The sequence below is a fragment of the Meles meles genome, chromosome 3, assembly GCF_922984935.1.
Source record: "Meles meles chromosome 3, mMelMel3.1 paternal haplotype, whole genome shotgun sequence".
NCBI lineage: Eukaryota > Metazoa > Chordata > Mammalia > Carnivora > Mustelidae > Meles > Meles meles.
In genome coordinates, this window is record NC_060068.1 from 104,961,925 (window position 1) to 104,988,763 (window position 26,839).

The 26,839-nt window shown below is 44.2% G+C and overlaps 1 protein-coding gene across 4 annotated transcripts in view; it reads right to left on the minus strand.

Annotated features, from left to right (window-relative positions):
* Positions 1 to 894: 894 nt before the first annotated feature.
* Positions 895 to 26,839, minus strand: part of LOC123938185 (protocadherin alpha-C2) — a 117,441-nt gene continuing 91,496 nt past the window's right edge. For 3 of the 4 annotated variants that reach the window (XM_045999325.1, XM_045999323.1, XM_045999321.1), the window contains exon 4: positions 952 to 1,635. In XM_045999325.1, coding sequence (XP_045855281.1) covers positions 1,325 to 1,635 — 311 coding nt within the window. In that variant the 3' untranslated portion in view covers positions 952 to 1,324. Of the gene's footprint in view, positions 1,636 to 26,839 lie in introns of all 4 variants that reach the window. The other variant, XM_045999324.1, reaches the window with a different exon arrangement.

Below are 26,839 nucleotides of genomic sequence, written 5' to 3' on the forward strand. Positions count from 1 at the left end.
ACAAAGCACAGAATTCGAGGATTGAAAAGTCGGCTCACTGTGTGTTTGAGAAAACAATGATTTTTCTTCAATTTCAGGGTCTTGATATAGTTGGCTAGAGAAGGTTGTGTATTCAAAGTGCACAGAATCGTTTCTTAGAAAAGAGAGAGAAAGATCTTTTTATTTAGGAATTAATACATGCAAGAGGCAGCCCCAGAGTGACCTGAAAGAGTAAAGCTGTGATTGGCAGGTGGCCAGTATAATACAGATGTTCCAGGCAATTCTCTTAAAGCACTTCTGTAGCAGCAATGGTCGTTTAAATGGCTGTGGATTGGATTCTCTTTTGAGGGGAGTTGAGGGGAACTGTAGTCATCATATTTCTCTTTAAAGATTTATAGCTATAGATTTTTCTCTTTTTTTAAATAAATCTATCAAACAACAAACAGCATAAAGTGAGGTGTTGGGGTTTTCTTTTGTCTTTGCTTTTGCATATGTGTTGGAAAAGGACCAGGCCTTTTCATAAACATTGTGTGCAAAAGAATGGGTAAGAAAGTGAGCACAAGGACATCCGCGGCAAACACATCAGATCTGCTTCTGTCGCCCTGGTTGGCCCCGTGCAACACTGAGCTGTTGGCTTGTCGGTGTGATGTGAGTTGTAGGGATCATGACACCACAGCGACAGACTCAAGGCCTCCTAGGGCCTGGTCAGTGGGGGCAGTTTTGTCTGCGGGAGGGTGGCCACCGCCTCTTGAGTCATAAGGTTTAGAAAGTCTGGTCCCTTTTCGTTTCGCGCTCCCCCCTGGATTGGCAACTCCTGCCATTCTTTTGCCTTTCTTCCCACCAGCCCTCCTCATGAGGGCTAGTCTCATCTGGCCCCGCCCAGCCGAGGTCTGGCGCTCCCTCCCGCACCGCCGGTGATCACACCAACCCAGTGCCCCCCCCCCCCCCCAACCCCAGCTGCTCAGCCTCAAAACCTTTGTGCCTGCCCTGCAAGTGTCATCAAGACAGCATCCCCGGAGCACAGGGCAGAGAGTTTCCAACCTCTCACTGGCGGGACTGGGAAGCCTCTCCTTTGCGGCGGAGGAGAAAGGAAACTTGGGTCTGCTTTTTAGGTTCTGAAAACAAGCCAGAGTGGAGAGAAAGAGTTAACACCAGACTTAGTAAAGCTTTCAAGACAAAACCTGTTCAATGGGATCTACATAGACACAGGGAACTTTCTGCAGATTTCTGAGGTCTATAGGAGAGGGCTCATGGAGATAGGAGAAAGGAGTGGGGAGTTGCTACATGGGAGAGATTTGCCATTATTACAAAAACTGGCTAAGTGGCTTGTTTCCATGAGGTGACCTCACTGGTCACTGTTGTCAGTCGTGCTGTTCCCTTTCTCTTTTTTTTCCTGGGTCTTGTTACCCTTCTTCTTTTTCTTCTTTTTCTTGGTCTCCTCCTTTTTGCCGAAGGTTATGAAGTCACTTTTGTCAATTTGGCTGTTAGTAGGCTCCTGCCGGATGGAGATGATTGCAGGAGATCCTGGGATAATGAATTTGTCTGGCAACTCACCGGGACCAGATTGTTTGGGGTTGCCTGGTCCGTATTTAAAGGTCCAGCTGTTGCTGTTGACACCAGCCCCAACTGGAGGTGACACCTCTCCTGCCTCCGGTTCTGAAAGACAGAAGGTCACACATCAGTAGGAATCAACGCACGCCCTCCAGGCCACACAAGTCGGGGGAGACAGGGGCAGCTGCACAGAGGAGCCTGACCCCCACCCTGAGAAATCAAGGGTTCTTTCTTCAAGCCTGAGGGAAAGGTCAGTATTTGGAAACAATCAGGAAGGCAGATTTTCTCACCAGAAGGTCTGGAAATCTAATTTTCTGGTGACATACTTTTGGTTCCTTGTGAAGAATTTCCTAAAGAATACAGTTGTGATTCTTTTGCTTGGGAAATATACTGGGTTAAAGCAGCCTAGACAATAAAAGGAGTGGGAATCCATTTCACCAAGGAGGTGAAAGACCTGTACTATAAACTCGAAGATGTTTATGGAAGAAATTGAAGAAATGACCCAAATAAATGAGAATATATTCTGTGCTCATGGACTGGAAGAATTAATATTGTTACAGAGTCAATGCCATCCTTATCAAAATTCCAATGGCATTTTTCGACAGAAATAGGACATCTTAAAATTTGTATAGAACCAAAAAGGACCCTAAAGAGCCAAAGCAATCATGAGAAAAAAAGAATAAGGCTGGAGGCATCATGTTTCCTGATTTTAAGCTATATCACAAAGCTATAGTCATTGAACAGTATAGTGTTGGCATAAAACCAGACGCTTATGTCAATGAAACAGAATAGAGAACGCAGAGGGAAACCAACACATATACGGACAATTAGTTTACAGCAAAGGAGGCAAGAATATACAGTGGGGAGAGGAGAGTTTCTTTAGTAAGTGGTGCTGGGAAAACCAGACAGCTACATGCAAAAGAATGAAACTGGACCCCCATTTTACACCACACACACAAATGAATTCAAAACCGATTAAAGCCTTGAATGTAAGACCTGAAAGCATGAAATTCTTAAAAGAAAATATAGGCAATAAGCTCAATGACATTAGTCTTTTTTTTTTTTTAAGGTCTTATTGATTTATTTGACAGACAGAGATCACAAGTAGGCAGAGAGTCAGGCAGAGAGAGAAGGGGAAGCAGGCTCCCTGATGCAGGGCTGGATACCAGGACCCTGGTCATGACCTGAGCCGAAGGCAGACGCTTAACCCACTGAGCCACCCAGGTGCCCTGACCTAGTCTTTTTGAATCTGACACTAAAAGCCAAAGAGAAAAAAGCAAAAAGAAGCTATACTACATCCCAAAAGCTGCTGCCCTTGGGTGCCTGGGTGGCTTAGTGGGTTAAGCCGCTGCCTTCGGCTCAAGTCATGATCTCGGGGTCCTGGGATTGAGTCCCGCATTGGGCTCTCTGCTCGGCAGGGAACCTGCTTCCTCCTCTCTCTCTCTCTCTCTGCCTACTTGTGATCTCTCTGTCAAATAAATAAAATCTTTTAAAAATAAATAAATAAATAAGTAAATAAAAATAAAAAGCTGCTGCCCAACAAACGAAACCATCAACAAAATGAAAATGGAAGCTACTGGATGGGAGAAAATATTTGTAAATCGTATGTCTGATAAGTGGTTAATATCCAAAATATATGAAGAACTCTTACAATTCAACAGCAAAAATGCATACAATCCGATGGAAAAATAGGCAGAAGATTTGAATAGACTTTTTTCCCAAAGAAGACAGACACATGGCCAACAGGTACATGGAAATGTACCCGACATCCCTAACCATCAGGGAAATGCAAACCAAACCACAGTGAGATATCGGTTCCCACTTGTCAGTATGGAGATCATCAAAAAGACAAGAAATGACAAGTGTTGGTGAGGACATGTAGAAAGGGAACCCTTGTGCATTGTCAGTGGGAATGCAAACTGGTACAGCCACTCTGGAAAACAGTATGGAGGTTTCCTCCCAAAATTAAAAATAGAAATACCATCAATCCAGTGACTGTACTTCTGGGTATTGATCCAAAGGAAATGCTAGCTTGGGGGGTCTGAGTGTTTACAGCCGGTTGAGCCTCTGACTCTTGGTTTCGGTTTAGGTCATGATCTCAGGTGGTTGAGACTGAGCCCCATGTTGGGCTCTGTGATCAGCACGGATTCTGCTTAAGACTCTCTCTCCCGGGACGCCTGGGTGGCTCAGTGAGTTGAGCTGCTACCTTCGGCTCAGGTCATGATCCCAGGGTCCTGGGGTCGAGTCCCGCATCGGGCTCCTTGCTCGGTAGGATGCCTGCTTCTCTCTCTGCCTCTGCCTGCCTCTGTGTCTGCTTGTGCGCACTCTCTCTCTCTCTTTCTCTCTGACAATAAATAAATAAATAAAATCTTAAAAAAAAAAAACTCTCTCTCCCTCTCCCCCTCCCCCAGCGCTCGCTCTCGTGCGCGCACTCTCTCTCTCTCTAATACATAAATCATAAAAAAATAAAAGAAAATGATGGGGCACCTGGGTTGCTCAGTCGTTAAGCATCTGCCTTCAGCCCCGGGTCCCGGGATCGAGCCCCACATCGGGCTCCCTGCTTGGCAGGAGGCCTGCTTTCCCTCTCCCACTCCCCCTGCTTGTGTTCCTGCTCTCACTGTCTCTCTCTCTGTCAAATAAGTAGAATTTAAAATAATAATAATAAAAGAAAATGAAAACACTAGCTTGAAAATAAAGGTGCATCTCTATGTTCACTGCAGTTGTTATTTTACATAGCCAAAATATGCAAACAACCAGAGTGTCCATAGATGGATGAATGGATAAAGAAAATGTGGTATATATTATAAAAATGAGTAAAGAAAATCTCATTTAAAATGGGGTCAATAAAAATAAAATAAATTTAAAAATAACAATAAAATAAAATGGGGTCAGCAGGGGAACCTGGCTCGCTCAGTCCCTGGAGCATGGGACTCTTCATCTTCCGTTGGTAAGTAAGGTTGGTAAGGTTGGTAAACTGGTAAGCCCCAGGTTGCAGATGAAGCCCTAAGGGGAGAGATATCTCACACATACCACTCCTAGCAGCCTGCATTACCAGCAGAACGAAGAAAAGTAATTCTTACCTTGACAAAAAGAGATACTTTTCACATAGGAATTTTATCTCCTGCTTTTAAGGAAAAAAAATAAAAATAAAAAGACAACCTCTTTCTGTCCCAGCAACAACACCCTAACCACCACCTGAAGTCAAAGAGAAACCACCACAATCTCAGACTCTTGTTCTTTTCTAAAGAACTTTTTTTAGGGGCAAAGGGAAAGGGAGTGAGAGAATCTCAAGCAGACTCCCCATAGGGCATGGAACTGGATGCTGAGCTTAATCCCACGACCTTGAGATCATGATCTGAGCAGAAATCAAGAGTCAGACACTTAACTGACTGAACCACCCAGGTCCCCCCCCACCCCCACAAAGAACTTTTGTTTGAAACAACCCTCCCCAATTTCCTCCTGAAACCTATTAAGAGGTTATGTTTCCTTTGTCTCTTTGGACTTGCCTGTGGTTTGCCATAACTTGCTTGTCCCAACTTGCAATTCCTCTGCTATTCCCTAATAAACTCATTTTGCTGGTAAAATAACTGGCTATTTTATTTTTAGGTTTGACAATTGACATAATGGAATATCATTCGGCCATAAAAAGTACTGAAATATTGCCATTTGCAACAACATGGATGAACTCTCAGGGCATTATTCTAAGCGAAATAAGTCAGAAAGAAAAAGACAAACACTGTATGATCTCACTTATATGTGATATCGGAAAAAACAAGCACGGTAACAAAACCGAAACCAAAAAGCCAAGCTCATAGATATAGAAGACGGACTGATGGAGGCCAGAGGCAGGAAGGCGACAGGTGTGGGCGACATGGATAAAGGAGGTCAAAAGGTATAGACTTATAGTTATAAATAAAGCAGTCATGAGGCTGTAACATATAGCATAGTGATGACAGTTAATAACACTGTATTGCATTTTTGAAAACTGCTAAAAGAGTAAATCTTCAAGTTCTCATCACACACACAAAAATTCTTTCGTAACTATATCGTGACAGACGACAACTCGACTTAATGTGATGATCATTTTACAATGTATACAAATATCAAATCATTATACTGTACACCTGAAACTAATATAATGTTGTATTTCTGTATCTCAGTAAAAAGAAAAGCAATATTATGAAAGAGAATCTCTTTCAGAAGAAGAAACAAAAAAACCAAAAGCTCGGAAGTTCTAAGAGCTGTTGTAAACAGTGCATTCCCTGGGGCAATTAGTGCTGTTAACTTCCCCCCCCCCCCTTTTCTACAATAAAAGATGCCCTGGGCATTTGTTCTTATAATCAAATACCTGAATCTCATTTGGTGTCACCGACTACAACTACGCTACCGTTTCTCAAGCCACTTCTAACGGTCTCTGGGGTCTCGAGTTTGCTGTCATAATTTTTAAAATGGAGGTTTCAATAGGGCTGGTAACAGAAGAGGCAGCTAACTAAGTAGATTCTGTACTACCGAACGATGTCACCAAACTAAGAACAGCCAAGGGATTGCAGAACGCTTGTCTGCAATTATACTCCAAATGCTTTAATGTTCTTCAGGTAATGGGGAAAAAAACCTAGATTAGAGGTACCTGATGCAGTTTCAGATGGGAAAAGAAGGAGAAGAAGAATATGCTAAAATCTTAGCTTGTGAGTTTTGGCTACACATGTATTTTGACACCTACTCTATCCAGAACAAAAGATAAATTAGTTGAATCAATTATTTGATCCCTATTCTTTCACCGTGACCCTGAGGGGTGGTTGGATGAAGCAGAGAAGCCATGGAAAGACATGTGGGTGTAGGGGGATACTGACTAGCACAGGAGGTGAGGATCCTGTTGTAAACATGGGTCTACTGGGGTAAAGCACTGGGAGCCAACTGGCTTTCCAAGTCTAGCTGGGACAGACACTCCAGGGATCATAAGGCAATTGGGTAAATGCAATGACCAAGGTACATGTGAAACATTTGAGAAAGTCAAAGGAGATTCCAGAGGAGAGATGAAATTTCGAATAATGAGACTGGGGGAAATTATTATACATCCACAGGGGTTTTTGATGTGAGACTTTCCCAAGAGCCCAGCTGGAAGACACAATGACTTCTAGAAGAGTAGAGGTCAGAGCTAGAGAGAAAGAGTAATGATCTATCTGGGCAAAGTAATCCCAGTGGCCATGATATTGAAACCCTTTGACATCCCAGTAGCATTCTTGTATCTGACACTGCTCCTTTGGTGGAATCGTGAAAAGTTCTGCCAAGAAAGCGTTTGTGTTTGATTGCAGTTTGGGATTCTCTACATTTGCTCTCTCCATCTCCTGACCTATCACTTCCCTGTCTCTTCTCATCTGGCATCCCGAGCACTACTTTTGTAACAGTGCCCATATCAAGCCCACTAATCACATTATTGCTAAAGCCAGTAGTCACAATTTAGTCTGCGCTGTCGTGAACCCCTCAGTGGCATTTGTCAGTCCCTTCTGGAGACACTGGTTTTTATGAGTTCTCTGTCCTGACCTTTATCTTTTGGCCCTAGACCTTCATCTCTTCACTCCTGTTGGGATCTCAGACAAGTCCATGGGTATCCACGGTGTCCAAATATGCTGATGAGACACAGATTTCCATGTAGAGCCCTTAGCCCTCTGTGTTCCAGTCTCATGTCTCCAAATGCCTATCCCTTATCTCCTCTGGAAAGCCTCACTGAGCATCTCAAGCTGAAAGAACTCCTGAGAACTCCTGTGTCCTCTCATCTAGTCCTTTCTACATCTCTCCACTCACCTTAGTGCTCAAGCCGGAAACTTCAGAGCCATTCTGCATTTATCATCCATCAATACCTGTCGTTCCTGCCTCCTAAATATACCTTGACTTTGTCCTCTTCTCTGCATTTGAGCTGTCACTACCCTTTTTTTTTTTTTTCAGCGCACCATTATCCTGAATGTGAATTACAGCAATAGCCTCTTTTCCTTCAGCCTTCTCTCTAGGCCCCCCCCCCCCCCCCCCCCCCCGTCCAGGAGCCAGAGTTCTCTTCATTCCTTAAGTCTGTCCCCTTTTTTAAAAAGCCTGAGGTATAGAGGGGTGTCTAGATGGCTCATTTGGTTAAGCATCTGTCTTTAGCTCAGGCCATGATCCCAGGGTCCTGGGATCAATTCCCACATCGGGCTCTCTGCTCAGTGGGAAGACTGCTTCTCCCTCTCCCACTCCCCCTGCTTGTGTTCTCTCTCTCGCTGTGTCTCTCTCTGTCAAATAAATTAAAAAAAAAAACAAAACTGACGTATAGGATACATACAGTAAGATCCTTCAAATATAGAAACCAGATTACATCACTTCCCTGCCTAAAATTATTCAGAAGCCTTCTATTGCCTTAACAACAACAACAAAAAAGGCAAACGCCTTAACACGGTATATAAAGGTATATCAATAATCTATTATTTTTTAATTCTCCAGTTTCATCTACAAGTCTCCCTCTTATCACACAGGCCTTCTTTCAGTTCATCAAACACCCTTTGGGACTGTTTTTGCCTCACATTCTGTACACACACAGTTTCCTTTTGTCTAGAATGATCTACCCTCCATTCTTAGCATGATTTCTCATTCTTCAAATCTGTGCTTAAACGTAAGTAACCCCATGGCCAAGGCGTTTTATGACCCTCCTAGCCAAGCAGCCCCTTCACCTCCATCTGTCACTGAGGCAGAAAACATAGTTGTTTTATTCACTACTACACAGCCAACATCTAGCACAGTTCCTGGCCTCAAACAGGTGTTTAATAAATACTTGCGAAGTGGGTGAATGAAAAGACTATATGAGAAGCGGCAGCCACTCCAGCAGATTCAGCAGCTCTCAGCTCACTGCACTTCTCCTGTCCCTAAAGACAGTGAAGTCACGTGTGGAAAGCGCTAAGCCTGATCACCAGCTCAATGTGAGAGCCCAGTAAACCGAATCACATATGGGCAACTATATATGGCACAGCTCTCGGGGCGAGGAACGCAGGTTAAGAATATTGCAAATTTAGTCCAAGTACCAGCAAGCAGTCGGGAAATGAAGCAAGAACCTTTCTTCTCTCCCCCAAACCTCCTTCCCCTGGTGGAGCTTCCTTGCTAGCTCTTTGGACATAGGGCCATGGATGCTTTTTCTCCAAGACTGAGATTAATTTCTTTGACCCAACTGAGATAAATCTGCATTTGAGCTCAGCCAGAATCTACCTGTTTACCTTCAAAATGCAGACCTTGTCCCTGAGAGATGGAAATAAAAGCAAGACTGGGATTTGGGGCACCTGGGTGGCTCAGTGGGTTAAGCCTCTGCCTTCAGCTCAGGTCATGATCTCAGGGTCCTGAGATGGAGCCCACATCCATGCCCCACATCAGGCTCTCTGCTCAGCGGGGATCCTGTTTCCCCCTCTTCCTCTGCCTGCCTCTCTGCCTACTTGTGATCTCTCTCTTTCTCTGTCAAAGAAGTAAATAAAATCTTTAAAAAAAAAAAAAAAGCCTGGGATTTCATAGCTAGGAAAACTGGATTTCCTACCACTCCTAAGTCCTGGACTTGACATAAACCAGATGGAAACTCTTTTCAACCACAGCCAGGACTCCGCAGGAGGCCTCAGGACTGTCCTCTGGAGATGCGGAGCTCAGAGATAACTTTATCTTGCAGAATTAAAGGATGTCAATGGCTCTGCGGGTTGGCGGAGCAAGCCCCTCACAGCAGGACTGCTAAGAGTTAATGAGCTGCTTTTACGTGTCAGTGAGCTTCTGGGCCTTTGCTGGGAGCCTTGGTTGGTCTGACTCCGTCTTAAACTCCAAGAAGCAATCAGAGAGATCCATTCCCGTGCATCTCCTTCTGATCTAGCTTCTGCTGAGCAGAGCAAAATCTGCTTTCTCGAGTCTCTCACAGACCATTGTGACTGACCTGTTCTAGTTGAAGTGTAAGCAAACATCTCCAGGGGCTCATTCAGGCGAAATAATAGCTTCAGGATCTGACAAACAACATTTACTGACCTCCTAATCTTGAAGACTAGAGACCATTGGCAGGCTTTGCCTGTAAAATGCTGGGACTTTTGGGGCCAAATCAAGGAGAGACTCCTCTTTCAAGAAGAAGAGAGAGGAAGAGATACCAAGGCCAGCACCAGCAAATAGTCAATTAAGGGAATGTTTCCTCATTTGGTGCTGCTTCCCTTCCCCCTCCTTCCCAGAGTCCCACTTGTGGGACTTCCCACAAGTCCCTCTTCTCCAGTCCCAGGAGATCTAGCTCACTAGCAAGGACAAGACTGACAGGCAGTCAAGACTCTGTTAGAGCCCAGGAAAAGGACTTCAGGTACACACCAAGCCGGCAGGGGTCTGGATTCTTAGCGGAGCCCTTCCCTGACATTCAGATTACAACCCAATGGGATTTAAAAAGGCTTTAATAGCATATAAGCATAATTACAGTAAGTGGCTTTGCCTTTTTATTTTTTTTCCCAGTATTGGCTGATTTCTCCACCACAGGTAGGAATACATTTAAAAATCAGAACAACATACATGTTTTTTAAAATGTGTATAGGTCTGCTATTTAAAAAACTGCCTTCTGGAGGTAACTGGCCACAACATTTAGCCCTATAAGCCACTTTAGACACCTCCCCCCTTAGGCACTGCTCCAGGTCTTTTTTTTTTTTTTTTTTTTTTTTTTAATTTATTTGACAGAGAGAGATCACAAGTAGATAGAGAGGCAGGCAGAGAGAGAGAGAGAGAGAGAGGGAAGCAGGCTCCCTGCTGAGCAGAGAGCCCGATGTGGGACTCGATCCCAGGACCCCGAGATCATGACCTGAGCCGAAGGCAGCGGCTTAACCCACTGAGCCACCCAGGCGCCCCTGCTTCAGGTCTTTTTGGCAACATTCCTCCACATTCCTCTTTTCTGCTAAAGGAACTCTGGCAGGAGTTTGGCCTCAGGGACTGGGAATGAGAGGGCTGGAGGCTTTGCCAATGCAGATACTGGGGAAGGTCCTGAAAATTGTGAAGCAAATGTCAGACTTGTAAACTCTCCTCCAGCCCCTGTGCTGAATGGCTCTAGACTAGCACGGTGTTTTTCTGATTGACACTGATTCTCCCCAAAAGAACAAAACCAAGTCATTCTGACCAAGGATAGGGTTTTCAGGAAAGATCTTGAAGGGGCTCAGGTTAAAGAATGCAGGAGGGTGGTTGAATTCTCTTCTCTTCCATTCATCTTGCTTCTGAACTTGAGAGCTTGCCCTGACTCTCTCACTTAATAGCATGCAATCCTGGACAACTTACATAAATATTTCTGAACTACAGTTTCTTCATCCATAAAATGGAGATGATCACCTTCCTGTCTACACCACAGGATTATAGATGTTTTTATGTTTCCTGGGATCTTCCTATGTGTGTGGCACTGGGCTACGCAGATCTGCATGCAATATAATTTTTGCTCCTCACAAGAACCATATGAAGTAAATATTGTTAATGTCCATGTCTGTTTTGTAGATATGTCTGGTTTTTTTTTTTAAGATTTTTATTTTATTTATTTATTTGACAGAGAGAGATCACAAGTAGGCAGAGAGGCAGGCAGAGTGAGAGTGGGGAAGCAGGCTCCCCGCCGAGCAGAGAGCCCTATGCGGGGCTTGATCCTAGGACCCTGGGATCATGACATGAGCTGAAGGCAGAGGCTTTAACCCACTGAGCCACCCAGGCACCCCGATATGTCTGTTTTATAGATGAAGAGACTAAGGACCAACAGTCTTGCGGTTATGAACAGGTAGAGCCTAGGGCTGGATGGACTCTAGGCGGTCTCACTGCACCACATCCTGAGCTGTCTATGAAGACCCTTGCAATTACTTTGATTCTATTTGTTTTGCCACCATCTGGGAGACAGAGATGCAGGCAGAAACCTCTAAGCTAGAATCAGCAGAAACGGGTGGAGGCTGGGGGAGGGGCACGAATGCAGGAGTGACAAGCTCAGGAAAATCCCAGCCCATTCTGCAGGTTTCAGCCCTCCCCTTTCCTCCCCATTCATCCCTTTGTTGCCATCCTTGGGATTTGGGTCCTAAGGTTAATAAAGAGCTTCCAGAAAACCCATCATTTTGATTAAAGCCGGGGCAATCTTGCCAGACAGCACTCTGGAGCCTGCCTCCCGCCTACTTTGCTACGTCCAAGCAGCCAGCAAAGGCTATTAAATGATTACAGCCATTTCCGGCCCAGCCAGACAGCTCCCCTGGATGGCTCGCTTGCTATCTGGCTGGGGCTGCTGCTGCTGCCTCTGGCTGCCCAGGGAAAAGTCAGAGCACGGATGGTTCTGCGCATTCTGGGTTTGCAGGTGAACATCCAGGCTTTCTGTGTAGGGACACCCCCCTTCTCTCCATTCCTTGACTCCTCTCCCTACCCAAGCCAGCCACTGCAGCTCAAACATCTCTGAATTTGTTTGTACCCTCCTGGCTTTGAACAACCATTTCATGTGTCTGTCTCTCTCTCAGGTGTGTGTGTGTGTGGTGTGTGTGTGTGTGTAACAGAACTTGGCAGACTGTAGAATCATACGTGCTCAGCCTGACCAAAAGGCAAAAACCATCCACCATCAAACCTGTGGAAAGACTAGGCGGTACAGCGTCCCTAGCTGTGTCCCCACCCCCACCTACCATCTGTGGGGTTTGTGGGCTGCTTGAACAAGCTCCTCCTCCTCTTCCTTGCTCAGCCTTTATGAATTGGGCAATGTTAATCTGAGTAATTACAGCCCACAAATCACAGGAGAACCGTGGTCTGCAACCCAAATCCTGTCCAGGATCAGAGAGAGGGGGAGAAATCTCAAGCCACCTGGGCTAGCATTTCCACCATTTCCCCACTGTTTCTTAGATCTTCAAATGATGGTGGAAAGACTTTTCCATGGAAACAAGACAACGTAAAAATATAATGCTTGTTCTCTAAGACATTAGGCTCTATGATCAGAAAAGTAAGTTTAAATATGGCTATGCCATATAAATTATGTGATGTTTAGCAAATCACTTAATATCTCAGTTTTCATGGGAAAAGGAGATAATATATCTTTATATATTTAAGTATATATCTGCATATTTATGTTTATCTCTATACTTATATATGGAAACCCTTATATATACATAAATCTTATATATATATAGCCCTTTTCTATACACACACGTATATAACCCTTTACAGATATAGAAAAGGGTTTCCATATTATAGGTAAGGAAACTGAAAGCTTAATTTACAACAAGGTGATTTGCTCTAAATCACACAGGGATTTCGCAATAAAGCTGAAAAATTCTTCTCGCACGGATTCCCCAGCTTGGTAATCGATTTGTTACTATTATTTTACTTCTGTGAAGCCTTGGGGATGAGGGAGGAGAGTACAGCTCATTCACAGACCTAGCATTCTGACCCGTAGAGTAGCTGGGAGGGGGTGGTGTATGATGGAAGACAGGACGATCTGAATCCAGCCTCCCCCACCCCCAGCCCAGGCTGCCACTCCCGGGTGTCTCCCCTCCCTAGGGGGTGGGGTTGGGGGGTGGGGGTCTACAGGATCTGGAAGGAGATTTTGTGGCTCTTTGTTGCCTCGGGCCACAGCTGGGCTAATTTTCAGTAATCTTGGAGCGGAAGAGATAAATCCAGCGGCATATTTTTAAAGCCACAGCTCTTGCTTTGTGCCCAAAATAACTCTACCATTTCTAGGTTAAGAGTAGAAAGGCATCATGTGCTGTGAACCTAGATTCAAAAATTGGAATGGCTGGTTTCAAATCTTCTAAGCTCTCCAAAGTCAGCTAGAAAAAAAATATATATATTTCTTTCCATGATCCCCTAACCCAGCAGGGCTCAAGCTACAAAGTTTTCTGTACCTTATTCCTGGTTGCTAGAGTCCCCCACAGTCCAGAGGGCAATTTCCCTTTATAGCTTTCTTTTTAAACTGCCCCCCGCCTCAGCAGGCTCTTATAACCTAGGGGTAGCAGTAGGCTTAAAATGGAGGTTTGGGGGACACACACACAGCTTGGAGTTGGAATCCCAGCTTTATCACTTACTTGTTGTGCAACCTTGAGCAAGTCACTTGTCCTCTCAGCCTGCATTCTTTCATATGTAAAATAGAGATAACGATATCCACCTAATGGAACTGTGAGCATTAAGAAGACACAATGCTCATAAATCACGCAGAACAATGCCTGGTGTGCAGAAGCCGGAATAGAGGATAGGTATTATTACAACATAGCATCCCTCTGAGGAACCTGACTCCCCACGGACCCCGCCCCCCCATTTATTCTTGGATGCGGTGCTGCCAGGAACTCTCTTTTCCAGGGCCTCTCTTCCCATCTGGCTCTGCCCCGCCCAGAGATCATTAAAGAACCCTAGCTGTGAATTTTCCCAGCTTCTGGAATGGGTTGCTAGGTAGGGAGCCATTCTCCAGAGCCTTTGGAGGCTGGCAGGGAGGAGGCAGTTTGGACACAGTGGACCGCCCAACAGATGGGGCATCAAAAGCCTTGGGTTCAAATTGCAGCCCTACCATCCTGCCTTCCACTCTTTTTTCCACTACACCGACCTGGGTGTTCTTCACCCATAGGCTGGACACAGCAGCTACCTCCAAGAAGCACTGTTAAGCCATTAAACGTATTTATCATGGACAATAAATGAGACATTGCACTAGGAATAAGGGCAGGGATATGAATGATATTAGGACACTAAGCCCTGCTCTCAAAGAGCTAAAGTGCAGAAAAAGGCAAATGAATAAACACAAATGTTGTTTTAAGTGAAAGGGGACTTCACTGCCTCTGCTGTGACCTCAGTACACTCTAACCTATTAATAAGTTCTTTTTTCCAGCGTATCTTTCCCAGCAGGCAAAGTGGCCCCTGATAGGAACTGAAACTGCCCCCTCAAGCACTAACTAAAGCCCTGACTCCAGTAAGACCTTGAGTGCTTGACCCCAACACAGCGAGCAGCCTAAGCCTTCCTGCCCAGCACACACACCCACCGACCTTGGCCCCACACTAGAGACGGCAACGTCTTGGAGATGGTCTTTGGGACACCAATCCGCTGTCTTGTCTTCACAGTACTGGCCTCCCTGAAATAAATTCCTTTCTTGTTTCCCCACCCCTCATCTTTCTGCCTTCGGATTCTGTCGGCAGTGAGTAACCACCTGGTCTGTTTGGGATCCCCGGAGCCAGGTGCCCCTGCACCCTTGGGCCCCAGTTGATACATGACTTTTTTTTTTAAGATTTTATTTTTAAGTAATCTGTACACCCAACATGGGGTGTAAAGTAATGGGGTTTGGAGTAATCTCTACACACAACCCTGAGATCAAGGGTTGCATGCTCCTCTGACTAAGCCAGCCAGGCACCCCTGAATGTTTTTTGCTTATTTAAAAAAATAATAAATAGGTTTTCAAAAAGCAAAATAAATAAGGAATAAACAAGGTAGAGAAACTTTGGCAAAGAGATGGCATTAAACTTTCTAGAGACAGTGTGTGCAGAGCACTGGTTGAGAAATTAAAGAGCCCTGTTTCGGATCTTGTCTCCACCACTTAACTAGACAGATATGGGATCTTACTTAACCCTAGGTACCTCAACTTCCTAGGCATTAAAATGGGTATAATAATAGACTCATCTCTGGGAGAGGCTATACAGAGTAAAGGAGATATTACATGTAAAGTGCTTAAGACAGTGCTTGGCTTAAGTAAATAAAACGGCTTAAATGCTTAATACCGGTAAGCTATTACTAATATTATTCTCAAGGAAATTCTCTCTTATCTCTGCTCTAGTATTCTCAAGCCTGGTGGGATCGTTAACTTAAGTAATATAGTGACATACGGTCAGAGGGAAGCGTGTGACAAACGCAGCCTAATCCTAGGTAAGAGCATGCCAATTTGGCATTTTTGTACCCTATAACTCAGTGACCCCACTTCTGTAGTGCACAAGATATATGTATAAGAATGTACATCGCATTGTTAAAAAAACAGAGATACCAGTAAGAAACTGGATAAATGAATAATAATAGAGGCATACGACACAGTATATCCTTATTTTAAAAAAATGAAGTGGGTCTATATGCACTGACTTGAAAAGGTGTTTGTTAAAAAACAAAGCTGTATATTACTACGCATAACATCTCATTTTGCTTTTTTTTTTTAAAAGATTTTATTTATTTGGCAGAGATCACAAGCAGGCAGAGAGGCAGGAAGGAAAGCAAGCTCCCCACTGAGCAGAGAGCCCGAGGGGGGGCTCGATCCCAGGACCCTGAGATCATGACCTGAGCCTAAGACAGAGGCTTTAACCCACTGAGCCACCCAGGCGCCCCTCATTTTGCTTTTTGAAAAGCTATTTGTTTTTAACAAGCAAAAAAACCATTCAGGAGTGCCAGACTGGCTCAGTTGAATTATGTAATTAAAAATTATTTTGAGGGGCGCCTGGGTGGCTCAGTGGGTTAAAGCCTCTGCCTTCGGCTCAGGTCATGATCCCAGGGTCCTGGGATAGAGCCCCACATCGGGTTCTCCGCTCCGCGGGGAACCTGCTTCCTCCTCTCTCTGCCTGCCTCTCTGCCTAGTTGTGATTTCTCTCTGTCAAATAAATAAAATATAAAAAAAAAATTATTTTGAAAAATATTTGGAAGAGGGAATCCTAGTGTAAACAATGGACTCTGGGTGATCATGCCTGTCATCATAGATTCCTCGAATGTGTCAAAGGGACACTATGGTCCTGGATAGCAGGAGCCGGGAACGCTGTGTGCCTGTGGGGATGGGACCATATGGGAACTCTCTGTCCTCTCCACTTAATTTTCTTGTGAACCTAAAACAGCTCAAAAAAATAAAGTCTGTTGGGGCGCCTGGGTGGCTCAGTGGGTTGAGCATCTGTCTTCGGCTCAGGTCATGATCTCTGGGTCCTGGGATGGAGACATTAGACTCCCTGCTCAGCAGGGAGCCTGCTTCTCCCTCTGTTTGCTATTCCCTGTGCTTGTACTCTCTCTCTCTCTGACAAATAAATAAATAAATCTTAATAAATAAATAAATAGTGTTAACTTAAAAAAATATTTTGAGGATACACACAAAACTGTTAATAGTGATTGTCTCACTGGAGGGAAGCGGGATTGAGGGAAACGAATATTTTCATGCAAATGATGCTGTACTGTTTAATACTCATACCAACAATACAATTACATGTTATTTTATTTTCGGCACTTTGAACTTTATGTTTATCAAAAAGCTGGGGGTACACACTAAACTATTGATAGTGGTGACTTCCTGGGAGCGTGACTGGAGATGGGAGGTAAGATACTAGTCATTTTACTGTAGTTTTGTATGGATTTCATTGGTCACAATTTTTGGCCTTATAATTAAATCAGGGAGAGATGAAAAAGATGACTAGCCCAGCCCCTACTTAATCCGCTGCAAATTCAAAAACTGGCTCAAAAATTAGCTGAAACAAAACATCGCTGCCCTAGACAGTCTGGACCCAGGACCAGCTGCATAACTTGCAGGGCCCATAAAAAATTCCTCTAAGTACTCAAAGATGGCAACAGCATTATAGTAAACCAAAGAGGCCTTTCTAGGTACAAGGCCCCATGAAGCAGCCCTAGCTGGACCCAAGAGCCCCCTGCTGGGTCCCTTCTTCAGCACCACAACCTGACAGGGACCCTTCCTCCATCTTTCCTGCTGCCGGCCCCACCTGAAACTGGGAGCCACAGTCCTTTCACCCAACAAAAAAACTGCTTCAGGGTGGGTCTGGTTGGGTTTTCAAACTTTTCCTCTGTCCCCTTCCCCCTCACTTGGTTGCAGTCTGCGCTTCTTAAAATTTGGCAGCAATCCCAGGCTCTGTGTTGCTGTGTCACTTCTCAGCCTTGAGCAACCATTTCCAGACAAGCAGTGATCTCCCTACACAGAGGGTATAAAATGGAGGTGCCATCAGAACACTACAGGAGAAGGAGGACAAGAGAAGGAGTGTCATCTGGGGAAAACCCTCTGCACCACCGTTACTCCACACCCCCCTGCACTTCCTATACCATTTCATTTAATTTAGCAAAACCGTTTCGAATCCTGTTTTTACTGTGTGCCAGGCATTGTGCTAAGTGCCAGGAATATTAAATTGCATAAATGATAACATTTTTTGAATGTTTACCATGAGCTAAGCACGGCGCTAAGCATTCTGCCTGCACTAGCTCATTTAATCCTTACGGCAACAGTCTCTCCCCTTTTACACACTAATAAATTTGAGGCACAATGACTGAGCAGAACAGGACCTGAGGCATTGTGCTATGCTGTGCTGCCTCCCTTAAGAAGCAAACCAAGGCAAAATTTAAACAAACTTGGCCTCCCTCTCCCCATTTTCTCAAACAAGATCAGATCAAGTGCACCAGCATTAGCTCAGAACGTTTCCAAGGCCAGTCCGTTTTACAAAAATGCTGTAATCACCTCCCTTTTGGTTCCACATTTCTAAAAAGTTTCCAATCCTACTAGAAATGAAAAAGAAATTTAAAAATACAAAATCAATATACAGAAATCTGTTGCATTTCTGTACACTAATAATGAAGTAGCAGAAAGAGAAAGAAAATAGTCCAGTTCCATTTACAATTGCACCAAAAGCAAAAACAAAAAACCCCCACAAATCCCTAGGAATAAACTTAACCAAGGAGTTGAAAGACCTGTACTCTGAAAACTTGGAAGACACTGATGAATGAAATTGTAGATGACACAAACTAATGGAAAGATATTTCATGCATATGGATTGGGAGAACAGATATTGTTAAATGTCCATATTACCCAAAGTTATCTATAGATTTAATGCAATCCCTATCAAAATATGAGCAGCATTTTTTTTAAAGACTTTTTGTATTTATTTGACAGAGAGAGAGCACAAGCAGGGGGAGCAGCAGGCAGAGGGAGAGGGAGAAGTAGACTCCTTGCTGAGCAGGACCCTGAGATCATGACCTGAGCCTAAGGCAGACACTTAACTGAGTCGTCACTCAAGTGCCCTTACCAGCAGCATTCTTCACAGAACTAGAGTAATCCTAAAATTTGTATGGAACCATAAAGGACCCTGAATAGCCAAAGCAATCTTGAAAAAAAAAAAAAAGAACAAAACTGGAGGCACCATAATCCCAGATTTCAAGATAAGATGTAGTAATCAAAACAGTATGGTATTGGCACGACCTTCGCCCCTGTTTGTGATCTCTCAGTCTCTCTCTCTCAAACAAATAATTAAAATCTTAAAAAAAAAAAATACAACCATTTAAACAGTTAGTACTAAATGCAGTGTTGCAACCCTGAGGGAGAGAAGACAAAAGAAGCTCATTTATATCTCCAAATCCTTCAATTTAGAGAGAGCTCACTCTTACGAAAGAAATTTCCCCAAAGCAAATATTAAGAATCAATTTATACTTGGTCCAACAGAAGGAAACAGACGTGGCACTGATGACTGATTAAACGCAGCCCCACTCACTGCAGACTGCAGGCAGGACCACCGGATTAACTTCTCGGTGATGCAATCCCCTGTAGAGGGGATGCTGGCCTCTAGGGAGGCTCTGTCATGGGTCTCAGGCCTAATCACTGTCAGAGGCCCAGGGAGGGATCTGGTCCCCAGTCAGAGCTGCTGAGGGGGCTGAGAGGCTCCAGGCTTTGGAGGTGCCTGGTCTGCTCCGATCTCAAGGAGGCAGCTCGTATGAGAATAGGTCTGTAATACAAAATGCTCCTAAAAAACACACAAGCAAGTCCTGTGTCCTGTGTATCCACAGACGTGTCCTGCCACCATTCCTAACCTCTGCCCCTGACGCAGGACGTCACACTCAGGAAAAGCAGGTGAATGCTGGCTGAAGTATCTCCTCCCCGGAACCGCCCACAACTCCCAATGCACACGTGCACACCAATCAGGCTCCCCACTTTCTTCTTCAGGAAAGTCCTGAAGACCCGCTTTCATCTGCTTTCGCCTAGACACAGGTGCTAGATGCATACACAGGGCAGGCGATATGCACTGTTCCTTATCTCCTGGCATCACCCTGGGGACAATGACTTTCCCACTAGCTATCGTGCTGACTCCTTCCAGATCAGGCTGTGGGTGATCCAAAGATTTCCCGTCTTCTCCTGACTGCTCTAACTCTTGGGAAAATACTTAGGCCTGGGACAGAACAAGATCTCTTAGCCTCTACCATAACAATGTGCCATCTTCCTCCTCTCTCCCCATTTTCACCTCTGCCCACAGAGAAACACCCAGCGGCCAATACGTCCATCCATGGGGAATGGGCTAGGAAATGGGTTCTCACCTTTAGCTCCATTCCCATACCTATTCTTCCCACAAAGGAAAAGTTATCTGTCCAGTTGGGGAGATTACCATAAGTCATATTTCAAATGGATCATGCTTTTTGGTTGGGGAAAGTGAGCACTAACAGTCACTGCTTTTTCACAATATACCTCTCCTCTGACTCTTTGTCACTCTCTGCTCTAGCTCCATTTGGTAATCAAACCAGGATGGTTCCTCCTCCTCACCAAGGAAGTGGTCTGCCATTCTTGATTTTCCTCCCTCGTATTTGGGAGGTGGAGGCTCTACCATATTCCCCATACCATCTTTACCAATAATAAATCTGATTCTGAACTTCGATCCCTCAGTTGGCTCCTTGAATCTATTCTTAATTAATTAAGACTTAGAGGGAAAGGGAGGTGATTAATTAGTCTCCACCAAAGTTCGGACAATTAATAATAGCCTCCAAAGCCGTGTAAAGTCTAGTTCCTTACGGACTCTCGTCACACCTCTTCATGGTCCTGATATGCACTTTATTTTACCTTCACATCTACTGAAGTTTACAACACACAGATGCACACAGCCACAGCTGCCTGAACATGAAAGACCCTGACCTAATGGTCCCTCCAAAATGCTGAAATCCTAATTCCTGAAACCTGTGAATGTGATGTTACATGGCAAAAGGGAATTTGCAGATGTGATTAAACTGAGGATGTTAAAACAGATTATCCTGGATTATCCAAGTAGGCTCAATGTAATCACAAGGGTCCTTCTAAGGGAAAGAGGGAGGCAGGAAAGTCAGAATCAGAGAGAGATCTGCAGATGCTATCCTGTTGGCCTGGAAGATGAAGGATCCAGGAGCCCAGAAATGCAGGCAACCTCTAGAAACTGGAAAAGGCAAGGAAAGAGCCCCTCCCCTACAGCATCCAGAAGGAATGGAGCCCTGCTGACATCTTGATTTAAATGCAGGGAAATTCCATTTTAGATTTTTGATTTCCAGAACTATGAGATAATAAAGTTGTATTGGTGTAAACCAAATAATGTGTGGTAATTTGGTACAGCAGTTCTGGGAAACTAATAACAGATTTTAGTACCTATAAGTGGAGTCTTGCTATTAGAAATAACTAAAAATGTTGATATGGTTTTGGAATTGAACAATGGTTGGAGATTGGAAGAATTCTGAGAAGCATGAGATAAAGTGCTCAGCATACTTTGAACAGACTCTTAGAAGAAAAGCAGCTACTAAGACACTGCTAGAGAGGATTCAGGAAGAAGTGAGAAATGTTAGAGAAAACATATCACCATCTTAGGGAATACCTAAATGGTCATGAACAAACTGGTAGTAGAAATATGGACAATTAAAGAGGCTGTCAGTGACAGCTCTAATGCAAATGAGAAACAGGTTATTAGAAACTGAGGAAAGTGGATACTTGTTATATAGTAACAGGAATCCACCTTGATTTAAGCCAACTAAAACTTCTCACCTCCAGAACTGTACAAGAGTGAATCTGCTTTGCTTTAAGCCGTGAAGTTTGTGGTAACTTGTTATAATAGTAATGAGAAGGGGCACCTGGGTGGCTCAGTCAGTTAAGTGTCTGCCTTCAGCTCAGGTCATGATCCCAGAGTCTTGGGATCAAGCCCCACATTATGCTTCCTGCTCAGCAGACAGCCTGCTCCTCCCTCTCCCCTTGCTCCCCACCTTCAATCCTCACTCCCCACTCCCCACCCCCTGCTCATGCTCTCTTTCTCGCTCTCTATCTCAGATAAATAAATAAAATCTTAAAAAGAAATAGCAATGAGAAACTAATACAGACCTCACAGTCAGCCTGGAACTCGGACAATGAATAGTGTTGTCCAAGTTACCAAACTATTCCCTTTACCTGGCATGTGGGACAAAGTATCAGTAATGTGTTAGTTAAGTGCACAGGGTTCACTAGCAGGCAGACATGGGGGATATTTGCAGATATGGGCAGATATGGGTGAACAAATATTAAACACCACTATGTGCTAGACACCTTGCTCGATACTGGGACTTTAATAACAGTGAGCAAAAAACAGTAAATGTGTAAATGTATGGAAATCACTTAATTTCTATGAGTCTCAATTTCCTTATCTAAAACATGGGAATGACAATGTGTTTCTCTCTTGTTTAAGTATCAAATGCATATAAAGTGCTTGTCACAGTTTCAATAAATAATAATTCATTAAGTCTTCCTCTCTCTTGTTCTAAAAGATTATTTTATAACAACAGGGGGCAACAACACAGGATTTAAAGATTCTGAAACTTCAATAACAAAGACCCCCTTATCAACACACATATTTCCTTGCTAATAGGTTATCTGATCCCACGGTTCATCATTAAACACAGATCCAATCTCACAGGCTCAAAGGTGTCCACCTCAGGGCTGTCTACATACCTGGTGATACTCTTTTCCCCCCAAAACTCTCTGACATGCAGTTTGGTGTGCATCATGTAAAGTAAATCATTAATTCACACAGGCTGAGGCTTTGAGCCTTGCTACAGACTTTTGGTTGACCCTAGATGATTATGGGAAAATAGATGTGACACATGTGTTTTGGGTAAGACAGTATCTATAGTGCAGAGTCAAAAAACATAAAAGAGAAGACTTGGGAAATGTCACCTCGCTACTCAAGTTGGCCCATGGTGCTAGCTAGAGCAACAGTTCTGGGCACAGGATTGGTCCAATGTTGGAAGTAAGCATTCTTGGACCATCAACAATAAACGTGTTTATTCAGGCTTCCTACATTTTTTAAGTTTGCATGGTTGTTTATTACATTCACTGGCAGCTGTAATCCAGAGGCCAGGTATACTGTTGGGATTCAGCAGATAAGAGCCACAACTCTAGTAACAATAAGCTTCTCATCATCCCTGTTTTCTTGTAGATACAAATTTGTTGCCTAAAAATTACCTTTTTATGCCTTAACCTTCTAGAGTTATACCTGTGAGTCTAACTTCTTCTTATTCTTCTTTTTTAAAGGCTTGATCTATTTATTTGACAGAGAGAGAGCAGGAGAGTACAAGCAGGGTGACAGAAGGAGAGGGGGAAGCAGGTTCCCTGCTGAGCAGGGAGCCCAATGCAGGGCTTGATCACAGGATCCTGGGACCATGGCCTGAGCTGAAGGCAGTTGCTTAACCAACTGAGCAACCCAGACACCCCAAGTCTATCTTCTATAAAGCTCTCAATTTTGTGTTTCCATCCTCATACAAACATCATTTAAAAAAAATTTTTTTTTGAGATTTTATTTATTTGAGAGATAGAGAGCAAAAGACCAAATGGAGAGAGAGAGAGCATGAGCAGGGTGAGGGGCAGAAGTACGCTCTCCAATGAATAGGGAGCCCGATGTGGGGCTTGAACCCAGGATTCCAGGATCATGACTCGAACCAAAGGCAGCACCCAACCGACTAAGCCACCTAGTGTCCACAAACATCCTTTTTAAAAATTTATTAAGTTTTGGGGTGCCTGGGTAGCTCAGTGGGTTAAACCTCTGCCTTTAGCTCTGGCTGCCTTCAGTCTCAGGGTTCTGGGATCAAGCCCCACCCTGGGTGGCTCAGTGGGTTAAGCCTCTGCCTTCAGCTTAGGCCCTGGCTTCAGGGTCCTAGGATCAAGCCCCGAATTGGGCTCTCTGCTCAGTGGGGAGCCTGCTTCCCCCCTCCCCACCTCTGCCTGCCTCTCTGCCTTCTTGTTATCTCTATCTCTGTTGGGTGAATAAATAAAATCTTTAAAAAAATGTTTATTAAGTTTTTATTTTAATTCCAGTGTAGTTAACATACAGTGTTATATTAGTTTCAGGTGTACTTTTTCATTTCTTTCTTTTTTTTCTTTTTAAGATTTTATTTATTTATTTGACAGACAGAGATCACAAGTAGGCAGAGAGGCAGGCAGAGAGAGAGGAGGAAGCAGGCTCCCTGCCGAGCAGAGAGCCCGATGCAGGGCCTGGTCCCAGGAACCTGAGATCATGACCTGAGCTGAAGGTAGAGGCTTAACCCACTGAGCCATCCAGGTGCCCCACTTTATTTCTTTTGGTACTGCCATCCTCAGGACTGCCTTCTTCCATCCTTCACCTGCCCACTCCCTTGGAGATAAACCATTCCAGGCAGGGCCACTGCTGAGGAAACTCTTGGTCTCATTGAGATTAGAGTGGAATGCCATTGATTTCTGCTCCCTCTCCTTTTTCTTTCTTTCTTTTTTTTTTTAATTTTTTTTTTTAATTTAGTTACTTGACAGAGAGAGCACAAGTTGGTAGAGGCAGCAGGCAGAGGGAGAGGGAGAAGCAGACTCCCTGCTGAGCAAGGAGCCCGACCTGGGGCTTGATCCCAGGACTCTGGGATCATGACCCAAGCCAAAGGCAATTGCCTAACCAATTGAGCCACCCAGGCGCCTCTCCTTTTTCTTTTCTAAAAGATTTTATTTATTTATTTGAGAGAGAGTGAGCAAGAGAGACAGCATGAGCAGGGGCAGAGGGGGAGGAAGAAGCAGACAGCCCTCTGAGCAAGGAGTCCAAGGTGGGGCTCCATCCCAGGACTCTGGGACATGACCTGAGTCAAAGGCAGATGCTTAACCCAATGAGCCATCAAGGCACCTCCCCTCTCCTTTTCTGATGGTGGGTAGCAAGCTCTAAGTGCAGAGGCAGAAGAGGCATCTCTCTAGTCCACATGCTCAAGTCCAGGTCTCCTAGCAATGAACTCTCTTATGGCCCTTCCCTAAGGGCCCCTAGGCTCTAACCAGTGCTTGACCTGAATATGTTTCTCCAAATTAGGCAATGACCTTTTCAACTCAAAGTTGACTGCCTCTATGGAAATGAACATTTCAAGTTCTTTGGGAATCTGGGCTGAGTTTTTCTGAAAATATTTGTCATTAAAGAGCCTTGCTTTGCTGGGGACAGGCTTTCATTTCTATTTTACTAGAATCAGTGAGGCTTTAGGCAATGCTTGCTAGGGCTGCAAAGCTTAAAGTAATTACAAGCTATTACATCTCCTCTGCCCTCAAACCAGGTTATAGGTAGGTCCTTTTTGTCTAAGCATCTCTCAGAGAGGAGCTCTAAGCCCACCAATTCCAAACAATCCAAGCCAGCTTTCCTCTAGAATGAAGTATAGACTCACACCCACTTTGCCACAGTGCTCTCAGGCTACATAGGGAGCCTGTCATCTTTGAGCCGAGTCAGGTGGCAGACTTGGTGATCGCTGCCCTCCCTTGGTCCTTTGAGACATCAGAATCTTCCCAGTAGAAACCTGGATTTCCCTTTTGATAAAGGGCTTAAAATTTTAGCTACAAACTATGGTGTACATACACAACTAGAAGAGAAGGTAATTGGGAAACTATACTGTTCCATGCAACACTCTTCAACAAAAGAAGGATAAGAGTGTATTATTTTCCAAAGACATGATTCAAAAGTTGTTTCTCATGATGAAGTTTTCAGGGGCCGGTCTGTATGCTCCAGCGACACATTAAATGGATCAATGATAACCTAAGGAACTATAATGAGTATCCATTTCCTGACCCTGCCTTAGCTGCTTCTCTGCCTCTGGGGGATTTGAAGGAAAGTGGAGCCCAAGGGAACAGTTCTTGCTACTCTTCTTTCCTCACTATACCTTCTAAAATGTATGCCCAGAAGCGTAAGCTGGAGTGAAGATGGGACTGGATTTTCAGGAGGCATATAAACTCTGTTGTGGGTCACTTTTAAGGAAGAAATTTATTTATTTTGTATCATGGCCCCAACCCTTACTGTATTCTGCCCTGAGCTAATCAATCCTGGAAAAAATGGTGTAGGAAAAAATGAGGGAGTTGGAGGAAACACAGGGTTGAGGGAAAGAACTATCTCAGAATCCACTTATTAAACAGAAATGTTGAGGGGCTCCTGGGTGGCTCAGTCGGTTAAGTGTCTGCCTTTGGCTCAGGTCATGATCTCAGGGTCCTAGGATGAAGCCTTGTGTTGGGCTCTCTGCTCAGCAGGGAGTCTGCTTCTCCCTCTCCCTCTGCGCTCGTGCTCTCTCTCTCTCTCTCAAATAAAGAAATAAAATCTTAAAAAAAAAAAAACCCAGTAAACAGAAATGTTCAATTGTGGGAAAACCAGGAAGTTTTCATGCTAGTTTTTCATTTACATGATCATTAAAAATAGAAGATGCAGGGTGTTTTTCTAAAGGAGGAGGCAAATGTGAATGAATAAAGAGTGAAGACTTAAGTTTCATGGATTCTAATTCCCCATTCCCACACTGTCTTGCTCCTTCCCTCCAAGCCAGGTCAGAACACAAAACACAAGCTACAGAGGGAACTACAGCAGACATGATGAGGCCCGAACCCCCAGAAAATAAAAGTGGACCTTCCAAGGACTCACATTCCTCAGCTAGAGACCTCTCAGCCTGGCCCTGAGCCGCTGGTGGCAGTGGATGGATGTGAATGAGGGAGCCGCCTCACACACACAGATTGCTGATCTCATTTTGTTTCCTAATAAGGATCTGTACACACCTCCCAGGACCGTGATTGCCATGACAACAGCAGAAGTTGAGGGTGAGCAGGTTAGTGGAACAGCAGGCTTTCTAAATCCTCAAACAAGGCTTAAGGCTGCACTCACTCATGAAGTGGGAAAATTTGTGTTGGCAGCACTCCTGAACGGATTCCAAAAAACTCAAGGATCATGGCTTCTTTCAGGAGAAGAGTCAGAGATAGATTCTACATGAAGCCCCTTCATGGAAAGGTGATTTTGCCAGAGAGGTAGGAATCCCTAAAACAAATAAAAGCATGAATCTCGCTCCGCCCCCCGCCTCGCATAAAACTAGGGCACACAAACTGTGTCCGTCATCCACAGAGTAAAGACATCTGGCAAACCAGGGCAAAAATTATCCCCCAGGGATAAGAAAAAACAAAAATAAAAACAGGTGCGTTAAGAAAAATCTCCAGAATAGAGCCTTCCCACAGAGACAACTCAGAACAACTCAGACCTAAATTCTCAATGTGAAAGATAGACTCATACCTTGGAAAATCACAAAAAGTGCTACCATCTACCAAATGTTATTCTCCAGGTTCTGGAGCATGCATGTATTATCTCATTTAATTCTTGTTACAACCTTATT